This window comes from Anser brachyrhynchus (genome assembly GCF_964034855.1).
Source record: "Anser brachyrhynchus genome assembly, chromosome: 9".
Lineage (NCBI taxonomy): Eukaryota > Metazoa > Chordata > Aves > Anseriformes > Anatidae > Anser > Anser brachyrhynchus.
This window is the reverse complement of record NC_137703.1, coordinates 15742006-15766559: the sequence shown is the minus strand read 5'-3', so window position 1 is coordinate 15766559 and position 24554 is coordinate 15742006. Positions and strand designations below refer to the sequence as shown.

Genomic DNA, 24554 nt, shown 5'->3' with positions numbered 1-24554 from the left:
GTCCAAAAGTGCTTCCCGATGCTTATGCAGAACTTCTTGTGTTCCAGTTTGTGCATGTTGTCCTGGCACTGGGCACCACTGAACAGAGCCTGGCTCTGTCCTCATTGCACCCTCTCTTCAGGTATCTATATACATTGGTGAGATTTCCCCAAATATCCTTTTCTCTAGGCTGAAGTTCCAGCACTCTCAGCCTCTTCTCATAGGAAAGGTGCTCCAGTCCCTCCAGCATCTTGGTGGCCCTTTGTTGGACTTTCTCCAGTATGTCCAGGTCTTTCTTGTCCTGAGGGTGGTGTGGGGGGGCAGAACTGGACATGGTACCCCAGGTGTGGCCTTAGCAATGCTGAGTAGAGCAGAAGGACCACTGCTGGTGATACTTTGCCTAATGCAGCCAAGAATACCATTAGTCTCCTTGGTGGCAAGGCACGTTGCTGACTTACGTTCAACTTGGTGTCCACCAGGGCCCTCAGGTCTTTTTCTGCAAGCCACCCAGATGGAAAGCAGCTCTGGAGTTGTTCCTGCCCAGGGGCAGAACTCTGCATTTCTCCTTGTTGAACTCCCCAAGATTTTTGTCAGTCCACCTCTCCAGCCTATCGAGGACAGATGGCTGCATGGCCTGCTGGTGAGGTGACCGTTCCCCCCAGTTTTGTGTCATCTGCGAATTACCAGAGGGTGCGCTCTACCCCATCGTCCAGGTCAGTCCCCCAGTGCCGACCCCTCGGGGTACTCTGCTCAGTACTGGCCTCCAGCTTGATTTTGCACCATTACCCTCTGGACCTGGCCCTTTAGCTACTTTTCCGTGCACCTCACTGTCTGCTCAACAGCCATACTTCAATAGCTTCTCTATGAAAATCTTATGGGGAACAGTGTCAAAGACCTTGCTGAACTCCAGGAAGACAACATCCACTTCTCCCCGCTCATCCATCTGGCTGTTTGTTTCATTATAGAAGCTTAGTTCCCCCCTTGGTGGATCTTTGTGACTCCTCCTGATGATGTCCTTGCCTTTATCTTTTGCATGTGTAGGTAGCCCTGCTTCAATTACTGTGATTGCACCACTTGACATCTTCAGTGCTAAATGTTCTAGGATTGGCATATTGCCATTTCTAGGAGTACAGAAACTGGGTTATGCTCCTACCGTTGGCATCTTGATTGAAAAATTAGTTCCCAGTAGCTTGCGAACATAAATGTATCCCATGACCTTTTAGAAAGGGGAAAAAAGAAGCTAACATGCAAAGTCAAATGGAATTAGTTCAACTGAGTCTGGAGGGTTAGGGTGAGTTTCCAACAGGAACTTGTAACTCAGCTACAGTAGGTCCTGTGCGTAATGAATGACCATTTGTGGAATCAGCTTCTTCAAGTGAAAACAGAATTTTGACTTCAGTTGAAGATGTTTTTTAAGTAATTTCAGCTGTGTAGTTTATAAAACTGACTAAAGGAGTGGGATTTTTTTGAATTCCTGTGGTGTTAACAAATTGCCTTTTGAACAAGCAAGTGTAAAAATATCAGTGAGTGAGGTTAGTGGTTTTATTTATTTATTTTTTAATACAGTGCTTTAATTTCTGACCAAAATTTTTGAAATTATTTCAAGAGTGGCTTTTCTTCTGGCTTTCTTAATTTGAACCGTCAAGAGTCTGATATTTAGACTTCATATAAGAAACCTTGAATTTGGGCACTTAAAATCACCAATATTTTCTAAAAATAAGAAACAGGCTTTTTTAATATTAAGAAAACTAATCAAAAGGTATGCAGCATTTCTTTTTACTACTGTAGAGATTTCTTTACATGTTTTCAATCTCCCAACTGTTGTTACAGGTTGAGTATAAACTGGGATTTCAGGTAGATAATCCCATGGCTATGGCTATGCCCCAGGCCAACATTTCTTTACAAGGAGAAGTTCCTCGCACCCTCTCAGGTAAACAGATCACCCCACGCCCCCGGACATGTACTGCTAGTGCTTTCTGATGGTACTTGTTTTTTTCCAAAGTGTGTGTAGTGTTGCATAAGACCATAACCTTTCTCTGTTAAACGTTATAAGCTTACAGGTCTTCTGCAACAGTCATGACATTGCTGAAAGGGTATTATACATTGTGGCTGCTAGTGTGAGAGTAATGTTTTTCCCGTTGTGTAGTGGAGGATGAAGATCTTCCTTGAAATAAAAACACATTTTTTGTGTTTATAGACACATGCACACGTGTGTGTATATATATGTATGTATTTATATGCATCCATGTGCGCACAAATTTCATTTCAACAATAATAATTAGCAATTGCATGGACTTCAAAAAAAAAAAACACCACAGCTTTTAACTTTGCTAGTCTACAGAGACATAATTTCAAGACGTGTGGAAGTTGTTAACGTGTTAGTGTTTATGGTAAGTTTAAAGTCAATAAAACTATTTTGAATATGTATTAGCTGCTCTGTAGAATTTGTACTAGAAACAAATGTGTTTGTTTCAGAAAGTGCACAAATGATCATTGCTCCTTGATGTTCCTTGATCATTCAGTTATGGTTCCTCGCTGCCTTGTGCTCTGTTAGATACACAAATGGGAACAAAATACATGTTTTGATGTTTTGGCTTTGTACCACTTCTTTGTGAAGGCAGAGACTAGGGAATTAGACTTGTTGTGTCTGCTCTGCTGGCATCAATAATGTTGCTATGTAAGCTAGAAAGTAAATACTGTCCAATTAGTTTAAGCTTTGATTCCAGTCAGATTTGCAGAGACCAAAATATTTAAACTTAACTGTTGTAGAAAAAGCTAACCTTCACGGTGTTTGAGAAAGCGGCAAGGGAAATGGAAATTTCTGTGTTTCTGCTCTAATGCAGTTTTATATTGTGAGCACTCCAAAGCTAGTGGGAAGGCTAGTGGTTTACCTCCATTTACCTCCAGCTATAATTTTAGTAACGTGTAAACTTTAATGTGGCTCACATAAGGAAATTTATTTAAAATTACACTACTTAATGCTTTCACAGTTGTCAGAAATTACAGAAATTACAAGACATACACTAAAATAGCATTTTTTATTAATAGAAAATTTTTACAAAATGTACATTAAACAGCGTTTATAAAGACCCCTATGTGTTTAATATTCTTTCACCATGATGTCTGAAATGTGCTTAAACTTAATTGTAATGCCTGTTTGTTGTATGCTTGCAGTGTTTCGTGTCGAACTCTCCTGCACTGGCAGACTTGACTCTGAGGTCACAATACTGATGCAGCTCAACTTGACAATAAATTCATCCAAAAACATCACAGTTTTAAATTTCAAACGGAGGAAAATGTGCTACAAAAGTAAGACACTGTTTCAAATATTCAATGGTTTTTAGTGTTAAAGCAGGATAGGAAAAAGGTGTGGGAAGATACATGACCAAGGACAAGTGTAACAATCCATGAGAGTGAATTGTGGAGAGGACAGGAAGAAACCAAGTAACGTTTTGACTTCCAGAGAAAAATGTGTACGGTTGGTAGAAGCAGAAGCTGATGAATGAACAAGTTCCCTAAGTGCTGGGCTGCACTGAGTGATCTTCTCACATCTATAGCAAAAAAAATATATATATATATATATATACTTTCTCTGTTTTACTTGGAAGGAAGCAATTAGATTCTTCAAACCTGCAGTACTCTGAATATTCAAAGTTTTCTAAAAATTAACACCCAAATCTAATTTATAAACTGAGATAAACTTAAAACTAACTACTTAATAAATGTGACCAGATGTTAGTCTTTCAGACTTTGAGTACAAAATGATCTAGGTAGATTGATAACACAGGCTTCAGGAATCCCAGATTGACTTTCCTGGGTTTTGACTTAAGAATCTGCAAGCACAATTTATTCTTGAATTGTTGTTATCTCCTGTTGCTGCTTCCTGGAAGTATTTTCATAGGCATCAAAAGAAGATTATTTTTGAGAATCTGGAGTGCTGTAGTCTCCTTAAAAATGGCTGCTGTTTCCTGTCCTCAGGCAGAGTTTGAGCATGGCCACCTCTATTTACACGCTTCTCTCAGCACTGTTCAGTTTACGTAGAGCCTTTGAGGACAGTAGTTAGATTTCAGACCTAACTTCCCTGGAGTCTGAATGTCCACAGATGCACTTTTGCAAAATGTGTATGAAAGAGCATGTGTGGCTTTTTACCACGTAACACCGATACCCGTGCTCCTTGTACTGATGTTATGACAAAATCATTTTTAATTCAAAGTGTATCTCTTTCTAGTAGAAATGGCGATCTTTCCGATACTGTTTAAGACAGAAAATTTACCTTTAGTTCATATTTTCTTAGGTACTTTTTCAGATGTTGTAAGTGGGGGAAATGTAGACTGTGTATGCATTCATACCTTACTGAGCTGCTAAGTGAGTTGAGGGGGTTTCCGTAGGTACTGCACCAGCATCAGGGTGTGGGAAGTAGAGCCACTTCTTAAATTATGCAGAAATAATTCTTACAAAGATCATGTTTCTGTGGGTTCATAATCATGTCAATGGCTTTTTTGAAAGTTGTATGTGGAGTGGTATACAGCATCTGGGGATTTCTAATTTAATTTAGTGCTTAAGTTAACAATATGCAGGAACTTGCTAGTGGTTTTGCTCAAGGCATTCCTAATACTTCCTCCTAAGGTTTAAAAAAAAAAAAAGCAAAAGCAAAACTCTCAGATCTTTTTTCCTTTTGCTTGATGTACTTTTTGACAAGTTTATCAGGCTGAACTAGCTCACCAAGGAGTCGGAAGGGGACTGTACTGGGGAGGCGGGAGCTCTTTGCAGCTAGGAGAAGGAAGGGGGATGTGCAAGTGCGTCTGGGCTTTTGCAGTCACAGAAATCCATGATACTGCCTCAGACGCATGTGAAACCTCAGTGAGGTTCATCTGAAGTCACCTCCACAGCTTGCTTTCCCTTGGTTTGCCCCTCCTATATTAGAGAGACCAGTAGTAAGTGTAATGAAGACATATCCCCTTCCTAAAGGACCATTTTCACCTCAGAACCCAAGCATTGTCCTTTTGGCTTTTATTCTTTTACCTTTTTTTTGAGTATTTAAATTTCATCCTTCAGTTTTAAAACACTCATGATTCCAGCATCAGATGAGAAGGCAAGGTGCTCAGGGCTGCATTTCTTAACTTCTTCCTGGGTGAGTTGCGTTAGAATCTAAGTAGCATTCATCGAACATTCAATTAATAAATGATTTCGTATCCTATAGTAACCAATTCCGTGAGTTTTTTTTGTGACTGTATGTATGCACACTTACTCTGCACCTGCTTTTTCTACTATCTGCTGCTTTGGACTTTGCAGACAAGCCAAAGGGTTTAAGTAGGTAGATCCAGTGGGTTCAGACATGGCCTCAGTGGGCATGCATGTTAGTGATGACATATCTTACCTACGTGCCTTGAAGTCTGGTGACTTTTTTTTATTTATACAGTGGTTAGGTGTTTAAAAATGGAAATCTATAAATAACCATAGCCCTTAAGCCAACTTGCCTGTTCGGAAAAACAGATCTGTTTTTCAAGAAATAGGCAATTGACTTTTTTTTGAAGGACTTTAGTAATAAATGTGTGCCAAACTTAACAGTTTTTTCTTATCTGTTTAGAGCTTGAACCAGAAGTAAAATCTCCAACATCTGACAAAAATAGCAGCAAGGCTATCTGTAAGTAACTGAGTGTACCAGGTACTCAAAGCGTGAACAAATGAAAAACTTGTGATGGTCTTTGTTTCTACAGCCTTCCCTATGAACACGCTCCCCAGGTGTTTCTGCTAAACCTGGTATTTTACTGGGGTTTATGTGGTAACTTTAGCTGGCAATATATTCTAGTGAAGAACTACTGTTCCTACTATTGTAACAACTTTTTTTAAAAATCGTGTCTTGGGGGCTCTGTTTTCCCATACATGACTCTGATCTATCTTTTTGACTTCAGGACTTGTCTGGTTTGCTGTTTTGACTTGTCAGAATCGAATGAATAGAATTAGGTGGTTTCCTTTACTCTCACTCCACTTCTACCTGGAAATACCATTGACAGGCTGTGCTCAGCCTTTGTGGAACCCAAAATGTAAATGCTTCTCCCAAAATGCTTTTTGAAAGCAGCAGAGAGTTGCTTGGTTTTCCCTTCACCACCCACTGCCTCTTGCAGGGCAGTTGTTCTCCACAACACCACATTGTAACCTGCGGGTGGCTGGGGTTACTCAGGACCCCCTGATGATAAAGCAGCCAAGCCAAGACCTGCCACCTCCTGCTTCCAGTCCCTTTGCACTGTTTTGCACCCGTGGTGCAGTGGCAGAATTTTGCCCTAAAGCTTTGTGCAGTTGAGAGCCTTCTGAGAAGGAGGGTTAACTAGCTAGCCCCTGCTGGCTGTGTTAAGTTGTGGCTCAGGGATCCACATACCACTCATCATACCCCAAAATCAGAAGGAGAAGGTGAACTTGTGTGCTCTGCCATGTTTGGTCAATGAGCAAGCACCACCAGCACATCTAGGCACTAATCTCACTTTATTTTACTGTATAGGTATATGCCTTGCTGTCCAGATAGGCAAATCCTGCTCTTCCAGCCCCACCTAGCAAGTCGGTGCCACTTGCTGTGTCTGGGCTTAGCTGAGCTGGAGGCTGGCTTTGACTGTGCTCCTGTGTTTGCAGCATGGGAGCCATGGAGGAGAGTCAAAGGATTGTGTGGGGCTGGGCCTGCAGCACCAACAAGGCCATTTTAGGAGGTTGCTGGCCAGCTTTTATCATTCTGTAGGAACCTTCCTTTTTTCCCAGCAAATAATTGGAGGCATTGAGTGATCACTGGCCTGTGCCCTGCCTTGCAGCAGCAGGAACCACCCATTTGAGGGGTACTGCAGTCTGCCTCTGTGCTGGCTTCATCTCCCTATTCTTGCTGGACCTGGGTGGTGGGGACACTTGGGGCTAGTCTGGGAACAGTGCTGCTGTCCTACTATGTCAGCACGCTAGTTGCTTTTTCTGAGAAGGGTTCAGTAACTTTTCACCTTTGTGTTTCAGTTGATCCTGTAAATGCAGCTCCCACCACTTCTACCCGCGTGTTCTACATCAGCGTAGGCGTGTGCTGTGCTGTTATATTCCTGGTGGCAATCATACTAGCTGTCTTGCATCTCCACAGTATGAAAAGGATAGAGTTGGATGACAGGTATGTATTCAAGGTTTCCAAGGCCATTTTTTGGGACAGAACTCCCAGACTTGTGGGAGTTCTGGCCTCCAAATGAGTCTTCTGTAGTGGCTTGCAATTTCTGCTCTCAATGTCGGCCTGCAGCAGTGACTGCCTCTGCAGAGTTGTGGTGAGTGCTGTACTCCAGAAAAGCAGCAGTTGAAGATGCTCTGTTGGTTATGGTCTGGAGGCTTGTGGCTGTCAGGTTTTTGCCAGAATAGTTGTATGGATGATGTCCACTGGGGAAATTTGGACAGAATCAGACCTCTGACGATTGTCAGGATTGAAGGAAAACTTGATTGATATCTGGGCACACTGAGAATATTTGTTTTTTCACTGACTTCTGCAGGAGCTTGAACTTCAGCCTTCTCTATTTTAATTGATTTACCAATGTTCAGTTTGGCCCTAGGGTAAAGTTTGGAGATTACAAGTGGTTGGTTACAAAACTGAAAATGTGTCTCTCTTCCAAATGGGTTATCAATCCAGTTAAACCAAAATGGCACGTGCACGAGAGGAGGACTTGTAATGTCAGCCCCAAGGGCAATACAGTTGACATGTCCTTTCCTTTTTTCATGTATTGAGTGGGGTTTTGCTGAGCAGGGGTTAAATATTGAAGAGGAAAGCAGGTGGACTGAAGCTCTCTTGGAGGCTATGTGAACAATCTGCATTAGATGCAACTGTTAAGGAGCCAAGGGTTTTGAAACTGAACACTTCAAAAATGCAGTTGGGAATGTAGGTGGTCAGCACTGTTGAAAAGATAACCTTGAATGGTTTTTGTTGCTGCCTACGGTCTCTCAGGCTAGCTTGTCCTCTGGCTCAGACAGATGCTGGCCTGTTTTTCTTTCAGTCTTTACTCCTTCTGTGTTTCCAGACCACTTGGTTTTGGGGGGGATTTGGTGTGCTAAGTGGTAACAGTACCGGAAGACTATTTCTTAGTGTCAGCTTTCCTCAATTCATTTGTTCCTAAATTGTCTAAGGTTTTTTAATCAGTAGAAGTTGTTAAAGGATGTGCAGCTTCCTTTGCTTCATAAAGGAAAAGCATTAAATTTAGAGCGTGTGAATATACTTCGAAGAATTTTTGAGAGACTCAGTCTAGCAGCATTACTCTCCACTCCGTCATACTTGATTTTTGCAGGGTGCACAAGAGCCAGCAAAGACCCTGCAAAGTGACGTTTCAGTGCTTGGCTGAGAAACTGCTTTAGTGTTTTAATTTAAACTGTCTTGCATTAGTAATAGATGTGATCAATGGCTGCTTGATGGAAAGGCTAGCCAAGGAATGTGTGAGAGAATAAACAACTTTTGATTTGTTTTTAAATAACAAGCTCAAAATGACTCTGTAAAGAGGTTCTGAATCAACGATGATAATGTCATTAGGGTTAACAATGTCCCAGGAGCAAAAGAGAATGAAAACCCCACTGCTATTGCTCTTAATTTCAAAAGGCAGAACTAAATAAAAATGAGAATGATTGTTAAATAGAAGCTACAAACGCAGCTGGGTTTATGGGCTGCATATGGGCTATTTGAGAACATTGTATTGAAAGTTCAATGCAAATGCTTCCATACCTCCTATCAAAGGCACTTGAAAAAGTGCCAAGGAAAGTTGGCATGGCTTAACAGCAGGATAATGGGCGTTACTAAAAGCAAGAAGGCATCTTTCAAAAAGCTGAAATTTTGTGCAAGTGAGAAGATTTAAGATCATAAAGACAAACAAGTTAAACCTAAAACCAGAGTAAAGCCAACCAAAAAAAGTTGTTTCTCAAACTTGCAACAGGCATAAAACAAATGATTCTTTTTTCAGACTTGCCTGCAGCAGGAAGCCAGCCAGAGAAATCGGTACAGCTATTAGGTGATCAAGTTACAAAAGGAGTTTTCAGGGAAGATAAAGCCATAGCAGGAAAACAAAGCTCAAGTTCTGTGTTGGTGTTTAATGTGGTGACCATGGCAGAATGCTTCCTTCTGGGGGACTTGCTGGAGCATGAATCACAATGGGGAGCTTTGAAGATAGCACAAAAAGTTAAAATGAGTGGTAATAAGTTGCCAGCACCAGAGAATATTCTTTCAAAAACTAAAGGAAGTTAAGGTGGAATAGCTAGACCATCATCTGTGGCTTTTAACCTTGTCCTAAAAAATATGCTGGAATCATATGCCTGGAAAACAATGAGTGTGGCAATAACTTTAAAAAAAAATCTTGAGTTTTATAGCTGGTCTGGATCTTCAGTAAGCCAGGTATTTTGTATTGTGAGAATTAGTTTCTTTTCTAACAACAGCAAAAATTAGTAGGTGCATCTGTGATTATGGTACAATGGGGAGGAATTGGCTTCTTTAAAGGAAGTCCTGCTTCAAAAACTTAACAGTGGGCCTTGAGGGCATCGCCAAATACGCCCAAAAAATCCTACAAGGGCAGCTAGCACTGCTAGCTCAGTGCTCAAGAGCAGCCCCAAAAGCAAATAAATGTTAACTATGTGGCCAGAGAGAGTTATACCCAAAAGCAATCTGTTCTTTGTTCTGCTAACTGTGTTGGCAGTAGTGGAGAAGTTTTTAAGTCTCAGAAAGGAGCGTGTGTGGGGACATGTTTGTGTGTGCTTGCGAGGGAGATCAGGAAGCTTGTTCCAGCCTTACCAACTGAGATAGTAATGGGTACTGCCTTTGCCTGCAGGGTTTCTTACCTGTTCTTAGTCCGTTGCAGATACAATAACTTTTTTGGTAGTATTTTGTCTTGTGAATAAGGCAAGAAACATTTAACTACATCTTAAGTTTGCGTGTTTGTTGAATACTGTGTGCAGCTGTTGTCCTTCTACCCCCCAAAAATCTCATTGTAAGACTGTTGTAGGAAGAGGAAAGACGGGTGATGAGTGAGGAATGACAAAGTAGGCTAGTGAGAAACTTTAAAAAGGCCATTTGTCCAAAGTCCAGTCTGAAAAATCTTCTGTATTTAATTTGATACATTAATTTTGTATTTATTACAGTATCAAGCAGTTGTGTTCATGTCTATTTTTGTTTTTGAAACAGCATTAGTGACAGCAGTAGCTCCCAAGGTTTATCCCAACCTTCCACGCAGACAACACAGTACTTGAGAGCTGATACGCCAAACAACGCAACGCCAGTAACCAGTAAGTGTTAATCTAATTACAGAGCCTTGCAAAAGAGTGTCTTGGACACAGCTGGAGTATTAGTGGTAGGGTCACACTGAGACTGTATTCACAAATACAGAAACAGAAGAGCAGGAAAAATCTCCTGTCTCTGTTAGTTTGTCTCTTTTGAGTTCATGGTGTGTGGTTTTATCTAGCCACGTCATAGTCAAGATTGAGGACTCCATAAGATCTGGGACACAGGATTCATCACGTGAGTGTGATACTGCCTTTGGGTCAATGGGATATTCTCCCTGCATGTAGATCTGTCAGTGAGAAAGGCTGCTCCAGTGTCTGAAGCATCTGCTTTCTTAGTGCTGGAAAGAAGCTGGCTGGGTTGGGATAGATCTGGCAGAGATAACAGTAAGGAAGGATCCGAATAGCCTTAGCCTGACCACTTGTTACTGACTGGAGACCAAAGCAAGCGATGTCATCAACTCCTGATGGTTATTTTATTCTCTTCGCCCTGTTGCTGCAACTTGCAAAGGAAAAGAATGGGGCAGAAAAACTTGACAAGGGTTATATATTCATGTCTCCTTTTTAACAGCTTTGCTTGAAAGAATACGGGGAAAAAAAAACTATTTCCGTAGAGAAATAGAGAGCGAGCAGCTAATTAAAAAGAAGGGTGAAGTGGTTTATATGCTCTGCAATGAACTGATATGAGCTGTGTTCTATGCTAACTCTAATTCCTAACAATATTTATTTGCCGAGTCCTTACTTCTGCAGTTATTGTCCCTCATCTCTAGAGGAGAGGTACCCCATATAGCATAGTTCTAGTGAAGGGACCTTCCTGAGATAAGGAGGAATTGATGCAGCACTGGGTGTGCAGGTCAGTCTCATCTAAGGCTGGACTGACCGTGAGCATTTGCCTTGTCCCTTGTGCATGCACACTGATCTCTTCTGACCGCTTTTGCAGAGTGACTGGCTTTTCGTTGACTTGGGCACTTTCTTTGAGCTGGCACATAGCCTACCTGTATGAGTGCTGGTATTGGTGCTTGGGGGGGGTATGGGTCTGCGTGACTGAACACTGAAAGAGAGCAGGACTTAGTCCAGACTAAATTGGCTCAAAGCACTGCTAGAGGGCCTGCTTTAAAAGATCTGAAGGTAGCCCAGGCTAAATTGGCTCAAATTTCTGCTAGAGCCTACTTTAAAAAGACCTGAAGTGAGGTAAGGGTTTATGGTAAAAAGTGAGGGGAAAAATGGGGGGCCCAGCAGGAGGAGCGAGCAGTCTCTGTTAATCTCAGTTGGCTGTTTTTTTTTTTTTAATTGAGTAGAAATTGCCAAGCTGAAATTGTACTGTGGCCCTTGAGATCTTTTTGGGAAGTGGCTTCTGTTGTCATCTGCTGACACCAATGATTCTCTATCCTCTAATGCTCAAGAGTTTTGTATTAATAACCCAAAGAGTCTTTTTTCAGCAATCTGATAAGTAGAAATGTCAATGTCTATCCTTTATACATTCTAATGTTTATCCTTTGGAGCTAGGTTAAAAACAATGATTAATGGCTTGATTGTTTTTTTAAGCAACTAATAAGACCCAAAAATCTCTCCCATTTTTCTTCTGACTGCACTTAGTAGTGATACTAACCATCCGAAATCACAAGGGAGCAGTGCATGAGTATCACAATTACTGTTCAACCCTAGTGTCTTCCTGTTTCCTGCCCAGGTGTGGGAGCAGGTGTTTACCTAGGACTGAACTCCTGCAGCTTTCGGAAAGTCTTGGCTTTCTTCTAAATTGAGTGAATTACCTCCTGAAACAAGAGATTTTTGTCATCTGAGTTCATCTTCTCTTTGTAGAAAGCTGCCTGGAAACTTTATATGGTAGAAGCATTAAGAGAAATGCATCTATTAAAAATTTCCTTTCCACATAGTTTGGAAGAAACCATGCTGTTGATGTGCTATCAACCTCAGGTTTTTAGGTTGGCCCTCTAAGTGGCACTGTTTAGTTAAAATGATTCTTGGAAACTCATCAATGAGCCTCATGCAAAACGGAAGACTACAAAGCAAGGTAGCCTACAAACGAGGTCCTTATTGATGATTAAACTCTCCTCACCCAGATACGTGTGGAAACAGCTGTAATGGCGCCTGTTTGCTTAGTGTGTTCAATCCGCACTGCTTCAGAATGCCTTGTCTTTTAGGGGTGGGGGAACACCCCCAGACACATAGGGAACAGTGAAAATGAATATAAGCAAAAGGGTTGGGTGCAGAAAATGGACAGGAAGATCACTGTTAGACCTTCCACAGTCATTTTAACCTTGCATTCAGTGACATTTAAACTTAAAATTTATTGTCAAAGTGACACTCAGGCTTTTTCTCTAATAATTCATAGTCTTAATCATGAAAAAACAGTCAGGCCTCTTATGCCCAGAAGAGGGCACTGATATTTCTGGTTGTATTCCTGCTCCAGTGTTGGGGTAAGGTGTTTTCCTGCTGCCACCAAGTCTTCCAGCAGTCTCCAACCTCAGTCTTTACTTCCCTACTGGCAGGGAAGTGCAATGTTGTGTTAATCAGCTTCAGTATGCAAGAAGGAGCTTTATTTACCTGGTGTTAATAAATAAAGAGACTTGGTTGCACGGCACTGTATAGAATTTGTGTGATTTTTTTTTTCTTCAGAGATTATTACATTCACGTGGCTTCTCCCGCTTTTTTGTTGTTGTTTAATGCTCTGCGTAACATTAAGTACACACTGCTTGCATGTCTTTGTACCTGTAGGTGGTGCTGAGGTGAAGCAATGTGCTTGTGGTCTTATAATAAGGGTATTTATATTGGTTTGTTTGGCTCTGCTGGCTCCTCAGGTTATCCTACATTACGGATAGAGAAGAATGATCTTAAAAGTGTCACTCTAATGGAAGCAAAAGCTAAAGTGAAGGACATAGCCATCTCCAGGGAGAGGATAACTCTAAAGGATGTGCTCCAAGAAGGTATTGAAAGGACTCGGGACACTTGTTGGTTACAATATGGGGTATATTTATGTATTTTTCATAGCTAGATTTTTCTGAAATTAATCACGGGTGATGTCTCAGGTCTTTATGACTTTGGTGGAGGTAAAGAATGATGGATGATGTTTGTATTTGGGGTGTGTGGGGTGTGGGGAAGCAGCTTCCAGAATTCGTTAGAACAGGGGAGCGACTAATTGTGCAAAGTAAATAATTCAGGTTGTCTGTGTTTAATAATCTGGTTCTTTAAGAAAGAAAAATAAATGAAAGGGTGAGATGGCTAAGGAGTGAGGTAATCAGTTGACGCTGATGCTGTAGGTGGCAAAAATTCATTTCTGTAAACTGACAGATAACTTCATTTAAGGGGAAAAAAATGCCACTGTCATCTAAATTCAGTCAGTCTCCACTTAACAGCTTCTACTATGGACATCTAATCTACAGAGGCAAATATAACAGCTATATTATGAAAAATTTGATGACCCTTTTTTGATCTTGTTTAATGTTCGTATCAGAAGTGTTCATATGCAGCAATAATAGGTTCTTGTTGATGTTGCATTTAGGAAATAGACTTCAATATTTAGGGGTTTTGCCACTAGTTGTTGCCACTGCAACTTCCAAGTCTGTGTCCCTGTAACCTGATGAGAAACCAAATTTTCCAAAGCTAGAGATCTGAGATACTGATCCCTTATAGGCAGAACTGCTAAGTGCTTTGCATCCCCCTCTGAAAAACAACAGGAGAATGCTTTTCCATTTTTAGGAAGTAGCGTTGTTCTCAATCCAATGGTTCTGCAGTAAGCTTTGTGCAGGTGAAGGATGTGTCTTGTGCTTCTGTATATTGTTTCTTGCCTGTAGCTGTAATGTTCGGAGCTATCTGATGACTGGAAGTGTAATCACAAGCTGAGTTGGTGTCACAGCTATCTCGCAGAGTTGGTTTGCAGTCACATGGTAGATGATAGAAATTACTGCACTGTCCCTGAAAACTATTTAGGATCCAGAAGATAGCCATACTTTATTCTGGGAGATGTACAGCCAGGCTAAGGCAATCCCTACGGAAGATCTTTCAGCCTAATCAAACAGGGCAAATTAATGGGAAAGGGATGTAACGGAGGCCTGAAGGTGATGCACACATTGGTGCCATCATAATAACATGATCAGAAAGTGTCACTAACCCGGTCTGTATAAAGCATTAATTCTGTGTGTGTTACCACACTGGGATTGTTCTTACTCCAGCTGTTTAACGTAGCTTTTCTTCCTGCAATGTCTTTGTTAAAATATGTGAATGGAAAAATGTTAGAGACTGGAAAAACCAAAATAAAACAAACAAAAAAAACCTTCCAGCGGAGGTGAAACATTTGAATAATGTGATACTGTTTTTTCAGTCTGTTCCATGTGTACTGGTTTGTTTGAATCCAGTACTTCTCTGTGAACATTTAAAAAAAATAAAATAAAAATGGTGTCTCTGAGGAATGTTTTGACCAGAGAATTCCTAACTAGTTGTGTGAGAGAAGGATGGAGCTGGAAGTTTTAGTGCAGGCAGTTTATGGGGACTGTGAATTGCGACAAATAGACCCATCATCAATACTGATGCTTAAATTAAATGGATTCTGTTGCTGTCATTGGTTCACTCCTGGCTTTTCTTTTTATATTTTCCTCACAAATTATCTAAAGCTTTCAGCATCTACTACATACAGTTCTGGATCCAACTCTTGCTGGTGTAGCTGTGGTTGGGTTATTTATTGTCAGTAGTTCTATTGATTTAATAGGGCATTCAAGTATTGTGGTTTACCTTCCATTATTCAAAAGTATCTGCTACAGCTGATATGTTTTAAGGCAGTGTTTTCTGAATAAGTATTAAATTCTGTCAATGTTATCAAAGTGTTTTAACTGCATAGTACTTACTACTTTCTTTTCTTCATAGGCACATTTGGGCGCATTTTCCATGGAATTCTAATAGAGGAGAAAGACCCTAGTAAAGAGAAACAAGTTTTTGTCAAAACTGTTAAAGGTATGTTTACATAAAGGGTGTGTGTGTCCAGTTGTTTGGACTGTGGTACATGCTGAGTGTAACAAATCCATCTTTAAAAAAAAATTAAGAAAAAGAATTCAAAAGGAAGCTGCTTAAAAATCAAAATCAATTTGGATGTTGTTGTCAGACAGAGAACAGAAATCTTATATGGAAGAAGAATGTGTGTGTTCACCACTGCCTTTGGTTACTGCATCTTGGATACTTTAGTTTAGTAATTCTCTTTGTTCCATGCCAGGGGAAAAAAGATTTTTACAGTTATTTCCACCTACAGCCTTCCCCTCGCCTCCCAATTGCTGAAAAGGCACTCCTTATGCATCCTAACATCTCTTATGAACATGGATGGCTGTACAGAAGATAAGGCATGGTTTCTGTCAGCCTTAAACTTTGCAGCTAAAGCATGAGAATTATCATTTAGAATGGAATTTTTACAAATACAGCATTTTTGTTCAAGAAATATGTTCAGTGATTTAAATCATGATTGGTAGGCTTTGGAAATGAGGTAAGTATAGATGGAAAGTGTATTACCTACGTTCTGTGTATTGTGTCCAGCGTCTTCTCCGTCTATTAATCTGGGATGTTTGTTATTTACATTGGGTATATTACTGCTGTTGGTTTTTCATTTCACAAAGTCTTTAATTCTTTATTTTAAGATTTGGAGTGCCAGTTACTCTCATAATTACAAGATATTTCTGTTATTTCTTTGGGAGTGCCTCTGAGGTGGTACACTTTCATTCTGTAGCATTTTTCTTACCTGCTGAAGCCAGATAGGACTTCTGCAGAAGTAGATATGCCACCCTTTGGAGGATCTTGGAACTTACTGCTTAGCAGGATTGTGGTAGCTGACTACTCCTGACTACTGAAGTTGTCTTTGGCTTTGTTTTTGGCATAACAAAAATAATGTTCCCCTTGTAAAAGGCAAGCATTTTAAATGATTTTTAGCAAGAAGCAATGTAACATCCTCAATTAAAAGAAAATTATGCTTCTTTCCAGTATCTTGGGAACTTTTGCTAATTTCTTCTTGTTTTTCTGTGTGCCCTTCCCTACCAAACAGTTCTGGCTGTTGTTTTGCTTTTTTTTATATAGTTTCAAAAAAAATATATCCCTTGTCACATGAGTCTCGTGTTCCTCTGTGAAGAACAAGACTGTCTAAATTGCAGCATCGTTCACAATTACTACCTTAACTTGTGATCTCCTTTGCTGTGTTACTTTGGTTCTTCTCTGCGCAGATGCAGAATCAACAAACGCTACTCCTGTGACACCTAAAATTGTTGTGGGCTGGGGCAGTGTGACATCTGTACAGCACTACCAAGCATGCTTACTCTCTATGGCATAGAATTAAATGACAAGACATCATCTGCAAGAACACATCTTAATTTAGCTGCCTTCCATCACCACTTGTCCAGTTGCTTTACCAAAATGGGCTTTCCGGTCTAGTCTTAAACACGTTTCTCTATTGCAATGGCTTGTGTTTTTGACACAGTACATAGCCTGCTTTTCCTTAACCTTTTTGCTTGCTGGCTGCAGTGAACTGGAGAATGGTCTTAAGGGACTAACGGTATTCACGTAATTGTTAGCGAATTTCTCAGCTTTAAAAAGGATCTATAGGGACAAGTTTATAATAGATTCTGCTGATGCTTGCCTGTGAAATAATACTGGTTTGGGCAGCAGAACGTTGCTAGGAAAATAACTATAAACATCCCTTCTCCTTACTGCATTGCATTTGCAGTGCTAATATTAAGCAGCTTCCTCTTCGTACTCTGGCCGTGATAGCTGTGTGTGCAGCTGGGTCATGTACTAAGTTAGGAATTTGATCTGCTTGAGGGGAAAAAAAACTGCACAAATTCTCTATTAACCTGATTTTTCCTTGATCTAGTTCATTCTGTGGCCACACACACACTTCTGTTTTGGCACAAACGCAGGAGTAAGGCAGGACCACAAAAGTGAGATGGGTATGAGAGCTATTAAACTAACTTAAGTACTTCATTTGCTGAAGGCAAAAAAAGGAGCCTGAGGGTTATGGAAAAGAAACAAGGAAAAAAGGCTTTGTCTGTGGAACCAAGTCATCTGAACAAAAAGCAGGAACTGCTATCTTGTTCTTCCCAGCAGTACACTCTCAGGTTGATAAAGTCCAGTAATGCCCTCAATTACCAAAAAATGGTATGGGAGGGTGTCAGACTTTCTGAAAAATGCGAACTGAAATTCTTTTAGCTGGTGCTGTGGTGAAGAAAGTACAAAGAGTAAACAGTTCCATACCCTTCCTGAGAGGAAAGATCTTTCTTCTCATCAGGGTCGGACCTTAAGGCATCAAGGTAGTTGCTGCAGCTTTACATCAGGAATTGCCAACGACCCTTTGGTAGGAGAACACCAGAACAGGGCAAATAGAGTAAGTAAATTTGCTTCCAAACTAGAATTTTATATTCTTAGAAAAAATAATAGAGAGCTTCCAGTTAAGTGGAAAAGATTTTGTTAGCATGGCTAGGCTAGCGTCTACAATATTCTTATGCTATTCTCCTTAAGAAACATCTGAAACTGATGGAGCTTTGTCTCCTATTTTCATGCTGGGTTCTTTGGCATTGGCAGCAAGGAAAGGCTTAAAAGTTGCCCCACTGACTCATCTTAATGCTTATAGAGGAACAGTAGAAATGATGTAAGTCTAATTTACAAAAAAAAGCTTTAATGTATTCAAACTTCGTGTGGACATGACCTTAGTTGGTGTAGCTGTCTGCTGTGTCACTGGATACGTTCCTTCAGACCCCAGTGAAAGACCAGCATATTGGCACACAAGTAGCTTTGTGACCAGGTGACACCAATGCAAGCTGTATTAATTGCAGCAACTTTGCATTGTGCAGGGTAGGAAAGCTAGTGGATTAAGTGATTTATCCTCTGGATGTGTCCAGGAATGTCCAACCAGCAGTATACGGGTGCCTGGAAGGCCTCTTTGAGCCGTGGTAATGTATGTTGGCTTGTAGGAGAAGACCTCCGCTGTACTAAGGGAGTTGTCGAGGGGTTATTTTGCCACTTGGGTAATGGTTTCTGAATACTTCTCATTGGGAAAACCTGTGAAGAAAGCTCATGCCACAGATGTGACAGCAGCTGCATGTCGTAGTGAGTATCTTTCTTGCATTCCTTCTTCAATTAATAATGCTTTATAAAATCCATAACCATTCAAGATGGGTTACATCCTAGTAATGTGGACAGGAGAATGTGCTGTTGGTTTTCTCATTTCATATCCAGGAGAAGATGAATATTCTGACAGACATGCTCATCTGACAACAGATCTGTGAGTGTTTTCAGTTCAGAAAAGAGTATCTTTGCAGCCTTGTGAGTTTGCATCTTTCCTATTTTCTTACCTCTCCCCAGCGTTGATTCTGTTACCCAAAGGATCAAAAAGCAAAGAAATGCTGGTTATGGCAGTGAGAGCAGCAGCCTTTTCCCCTTTCTTTCACCTTCTAGCCTTGTGGTGTGGATTGCTGTAAAACAGAACAGTGCTACCTGAAGTTGAGAAACCTTGATCTTTCTAAGCTTAGCTTCAGACAAGAAAACAAGTACTATCTGTTAAGAAAATTGGTAATACAGAAAAAGTAAGAAAGTCTGGACCTGCCTACCTTTGTTCTGAGATACTCTTCAAGTGAAAGAGGCCATTCAAAGAGTGCCTGTGATTAGTTTCCAGGAATGTGTTGTTCACCATGTTCTCAAGTGGGGAATTACCTATTAGGTCAGACTTTCAAAGGCCAAGTTTGATCTTAGTACTGCAACATCAGTGCAGGAGGCAAATAGGTAGGTGTTTGCTTGTTCAGCATTATTTGACTAATTTCTTTTACGTCACAGAATTTGTCACTGGAATTGGACTCTTGTGTGTCTTGGGTCTTTCATCTGAAGCATTTGTGAAGTGATTGAATTGCTTTTTGAGTAATTCAGTGACTTCTTGTTACATGGCTTGAAAGGTAATAGGACTACAGATTTGGTGACACTTGTTGAAATCTCAACACTGTGTCTAGGATATTGTCTGAAGGCAAAATTCATCCCTGAGTGCCAGAAGTTCACTCCAGATCCTTTAGAAAATATTTCTTTTTCGCTTAACTGTAGTACACTCCAGAGAAAAGTTGTAACATGCCCTGGATAGTGACAAAGCTTTCTACCTGCATGTTCATGAAATACTCTAATTTATAATGTGTTTTTTTTAATGCTATATCATCTAACATTTGAGAGCGTGTCTGGATGCCGCAGTCTTCCCTTATGTGGAGTGCTCTGTGCCAAAAAGGAGAGCTTAAAAGAAAAAATGAGTATCGGTTGGCAAAACTAGAGGCAGCTTTCTGGAAGCTCTAATAACTTTGGGAGTACGAAGACTGCATGCCCAGGGCAAAAAGTCATTTGTTCATACCTTCTCTAGATCCTTCATGTTGGCCTTGCACTTAGTTGTTCTTTTCTAGTTAGTTTATGGTTTAACTGCATTAATTTTCTGGTCGTCATTGTGAAAGCTTCAGCTGCTTTCATGTTCAGACTTTCTCTATGGATAACTCGCTTCCTTTTTTGCTTTAAATGGTCATTCATGAAGATTAAGGATGTGTTGTCAGCAGTAAGAGCAAGAACATGTGCTTGTACTATATTTGGGATGTCAGAATCCATGGATCAACAGGACCTGAATAGGTTCTTGGTGAGGAGACGAGAGACTTAACTGCCACCTAGTTTCCTCACTGTGTTTTTTTCCTCTGCAGTAGAATTATTTCACGTAGTTGTAATGTTTGTTTCCTTTCTGATAGGTGGTTTCCAACCACTCTAAACTTTGGGAATTGTCTCAGTTGGACTCAACTCAGTTTATCAGAGCTGGAATTGCATCTCTTGCCAGCGATTGTGAGATCTCTTTTGCCTTTTGCCTTTATAATGGTGCAAAATAGCCTTTCTTGTGCATCTTTAGACCCTTGTACCTCAGAATAGAAACACACAGTTTTGCATTTTGGTTTAAAGAGTACATTGTTTAATGGTGCTTTTCGTTCAAAGGAGAAAATATTTCAGGAACAAATGGAATTGTATTATTCCAGGAACGCACGCAGTGAATTTGAGCTGTGCAGAGCCTTGACTCATTTAGTACATTCTGGCCAAGGTACATTTTTATTAAAAACAACCAATCTTGCTATTCAAGATAACCTGACTGCGTCTGTGTCATTTTTCTAACCACTTAAAATTTTTCTTTTGTACAAGAAAGGAGTGCTTGAAAACAATCCACCCATGAAAAGCACTGGAAACAAAGTCACAGCATAAGTGAAGATTAACTCTTCAGGCTCCATCATTTTACTAACTTCAGCAAAGCTTTGAGTTTTGTTCATGTCAGTGTAGATCACTAAAGGACTTTTTCAGCAGCACTGGCCAATTCCAATGTTATGCTATTGTTTGTTTTTTGTTTTTATGTGTTGTTAACTAGTTAAGAGTGGATACTCAAAGTGTACTACACATCCTCAGTATGGATCTTGATTCTGCAGTGGAAGCCTTGGAGGAGCCTAGTGGTATTCAGCTGGTATATCCCAGGACCACTGCTGGCTTCAGTGTGTTTGTAGGATGCAAGGCTTCTTTAGGATGAGTCCAACAGGTCAGCAGTGCATGCTTGTGCTGTGGTGTAGACAAGGGGAACCCCCTAGCTGTGAAGTTGTATGTTGAAGCCAGTCTGACTTAACTGTCCATAGCTTACAGACCTTTTACTGCCCTCATTCATGTGATGCCTGTTGGGGCCTATTTATGGCCTGGCTTGGTGACCTTTAGGACTACTTCTGTACATTTAGGTAGTGTCAGAAGAAAGATCCTGAGAATTTACACCATGCAAAGCAGGGGAAAGCAAGAGGCATAATTAGATGAGTTGTATGTTTAATAAGCTTTGCCTTAACAAAGTTGAAGAGCTGCTTCGTCATATTGGGCGTACTGTATACCACGACCTCGAGTGTACACAGTGGTTCCCAAGGTACCATTTTAAAATTGCATTGACTTTACATTCGGAAGCAGTACATTGTTAAAATTTACAAGTTTAAGTTCATTCTGTAAATGCCTTACCACACATACAAACATCTTCTGAAAATAAATAAAAAGTACTTAATGTCCCAAAATCAGAGTGCATGATCCTGCTTCTTTAAAAGACAGTTTACAACAAAAAAAAATTAAGAAAGGAGTTCTGCTTCTTCTTGAAGTTCTCTTAAATTTCATCATAGAGGGAGGATACATGAATTTAAATAATTACGGAAAAGTAATAAATTCATGGAAGTTGACTAAAAAATAAAAATGTACTGTATGTTATTCAGTCCTAGTTCATTAAGAAAGTATACTGAGAGACCTTAAAGAGTACAATCTACATTTAAAAAAAAGTGCTGCACTTAAATGTCTTAATTTAAATATTTGCTATTTTGTATGTTTCTGCAGGAAAAGATTGCCCTTTCATAATCCGAAGTACACTTAAGTACTAGTTTTAACTCTTTGTAAATTTGTATTTCACTTTTGTTAGCTGCTGCCCTTTCAGCAGACACTGAAACGTTAAAGCAGTTATCTTCCTTCCCCAGTTCTACTTCAGGTTCATTTTTTACTTTCTGATTTAATTTGAACGGATTGCTGAGCAAAGAGCCTTTGACTTGTTGCTGTATGCTGCTGTGCCTCCAGGTTCCTCCACTGTTAAGTAGGCAAATAACACTACTCCCAAATCATGCTTCGCTCCGCTCTTTTCTATGGTTTAAATCTGTGTGTACATTTGTAATGTAAGAAAACCAGAACAGCATTCCCCACTTTAGTGGCGTTGTGTTGAATCACTTCCAGAATGCATTAAAATTGGGCTTGAATTTGAAAATGTAAACTGCCTTGCTTTGGAAAATAAATGTGTGGTTGTGGCATGGAAACAAACATTAGAAATAGCTTTGTTATTAAGATCGGAGGAGAAATCCTGCTGTGTTGGAATTCTAGCAACACTAAGCATGGTGACCTACTCCGTGGCCTCCTTGGGTTGTTGGATGGATGTTTGTTTTAACATCGAGTATTTGAGGTCTGTACGATGAGTGGTTGCCTTGTAAAGCAGAGAGCTGATGTGTGAAAGTACAGCCCTTACCTGAACGGCTCTGTAGCTCTCTCAGACTTGCACCTGTAAGAGAACTGTGAAGAGGAGCAAAGGTTTTTTTAACCCCTTCACTTCAGTGGTGGGCAGATCAGATGTTGCTGGCATCTACCTTAACTTGTCACTCACTGCTGGGACCTCCTGAAGTTTTAAAGCATCAGTGTTTGTGCGTGTATGTCCTCTTCCCCCTATAAAAAGTAGATTGGATTGTGACTACTTGCATTCATTTTGATTTGATTTATAGCTCCTAACTTCCTTTAACAGCTCATTCTCCTATTGAAGGCAAGTTCTAAAAATGTCTACCAACGCAACAGAGGTGAACTCAGGATAGTCTTTGATTGTTCAATTTCTTCAAAAACCAAAGACTTGCTGAGAAGGGTTAAAGCAGTATTCAGATGTGTGTAATCTTTGAACTGTGATTGAATTCTGCCTTGGGAGAAATTTTATGTGATGAATTGTTCTGCAGAAGCAGCAGTAATTAAAAAGAACGTGTTGATAGTAGGAGTATTTCTCACCTCAAGCTGAATATTTACAGTCAGGATTTCAATTTCCTAGTCTCAGTTTCTATGGACACAGTGTGGGACCGCTGTGCCTGCCCACGTGCTTTTCTCCCTTCAGTAACTTGAGCTAGTGGACTTTGTCACAGTATGTTTGGCAAAGCCTGCAAATTTGAAAGATAATTGAAGTAGTACAACCCGTGTGAAAACAGCCATATATAAAGTGGATTGTATAAATACATTGATGTTAGGGAAAGTCTGCTGTGCAAGCTTGTAATGAGACAGATGGAAGTTGGCATAGGAATAAGACACCACAGATGGGTCCAAAAGTGAGAAAAGCTTTAGGTAAAGTATCTTTTCAGATGCTGCTGTCAGGAGTCGTGTTTACTGGAAGCCTTGATTGCCTAGCTGCTGTGCTTTGTGGAGCTACTTCTGATAGGAATGCTGAAAGAAATTGCTGTGTGTTGCTGTCTGTAGTAGGCTATGGAAAGGCTCTGGAATATCTTGTTTGAATTTTGAAACCTTTGGTTACGTTGTGCTTTTTCTTTACCTTCCTGCTCTCTGAAGTAATTTATTTTAATGACCGAGGTGCGATCTGAAGTCTGAAGCTGTAATACAGCATTTGCTAATTTGTGATTCTGGAAGATCTGACCTAAAATGTTGTTCTTGAAAGCCATCCAGCTAATCAGATAACCCAGCGCAATATTCAAGTAATTGCTGCTTTTCATCTCTGGTGGGTAATTTGAGGTGTGGAGCGACTCTTCCTGACGTACAACCACCCAGTGAACGCACGGCATGATGCTCTGCCATTGCTGGAGCACCCAGTCTCGTAGCAAGCAAATAGGTGCAATTTGTGTCATCGCAAAACTCCCTGTAAACATGTCAGCTGTGTCATGATGATTCATGTGACTGACAGTGCTGGTAAATGAGGATTTAAAGCACAGTTTTGCAGATGGGATCCTGGAAGTGGGTAAAAAGCAAGTAGGTGCTCTGTCCCCAGGAACCAGGAGGGGCCTCAGCACATAAAACGCTTGCCAGAATTGTGTGGGGAGATTAGCCTCATACATGAAAGTGGCAGTGCCAAGAGCCCCATTGTGCCTGGCTGTATACAAATAACGTAATAGTGTGAGATAAACTTGTAGCCATATCAAAGCTTCCAGAAATCCTAGCCTGTTCTTGCTCCGTGCCCCAAGGTAGACTTTCCCAGTCATTGCCTTGTAACAGCAAGGGTAAGATCATCTTCACAGTTCTGGGAGGCACCTACATCATCTGTCTTAAATCGCTTCTGGTCTTGCTTTTGAGCACCTTACAAAAATTGGGCCCTTCTTGTCCTAACTGAACATCTAGAATCACTGCTGTCTCCCAGATATTTGTCCTAACTCATGTCATCTCCATTTTGTTTGCAATTCAAGTACTCAGCTGTTGATGTGTGACAGCTTTGTGAAAATAGATGATGCTTTCTCAGGGCTGAGCAGCAGTGTCCTGACTGTACCTCAGCTCACTATCATCAGGCCGCAGCTCCATGGATTGCTGAGTACAGAGGTATTCCCAATCACAAATAGCATTAATATCTCAAAGGGAAGTTTAGCTTTTTTTAGGGCTTTGAAGATGATGTGCAACAAGCCTTGCCCAGGATTGTTCAGCTTCAACTCAACACTGTTTCCTGATGACGAATCTAATGCATGCGAGACTGCGGCCTCCTGTCGTGGCTATTCTGATTTGAGAGGTTTATGGCCCTGTGGGAGGTTTTCCCCTTTCTT

General features: G+C 40.6%; 1 protein-coding gene across 3 annotated transcripts in view; it reads left to right on the top strand.

Moving 5' to 3' along the window:
- Positions 1-24554, top strand: part of RYK (receptor like tyrosine kinase) — a 57441-nt gene that overhangs the window by 18121 nt on the left and 14766 nt on the right. For 2 of the 3 annotated variants that reach the window (XM_080604093.1, XM_080604095.1), the window contains exons 3-9: positions 1810-1909; positions 3154-3288; positions 5567-5623; positions 6967-7111; positions 10139-10240; positions 13042-13175; positions 15109-15195. In XM_080604093.1, coding sequence (XP_080460219.1) covers positions 1810-1909; positions 3154-3288; positions 5567-5623; positions 6967-7111; positions 10139-10240; positions 13042-13175; positions 15109-15195 — 760 coding nt within the window. The remainder of the gene's footprint in view (positions 1-1809; positions 1910-3153; positions 3289-5566; positions 5624-6966; positions 7112-10138; positions 10241-13041; positions 13176-15108; positions 15196-24554) is intronic. The other variant, XM_080604094.1, reaches the window with a different exon arrangement.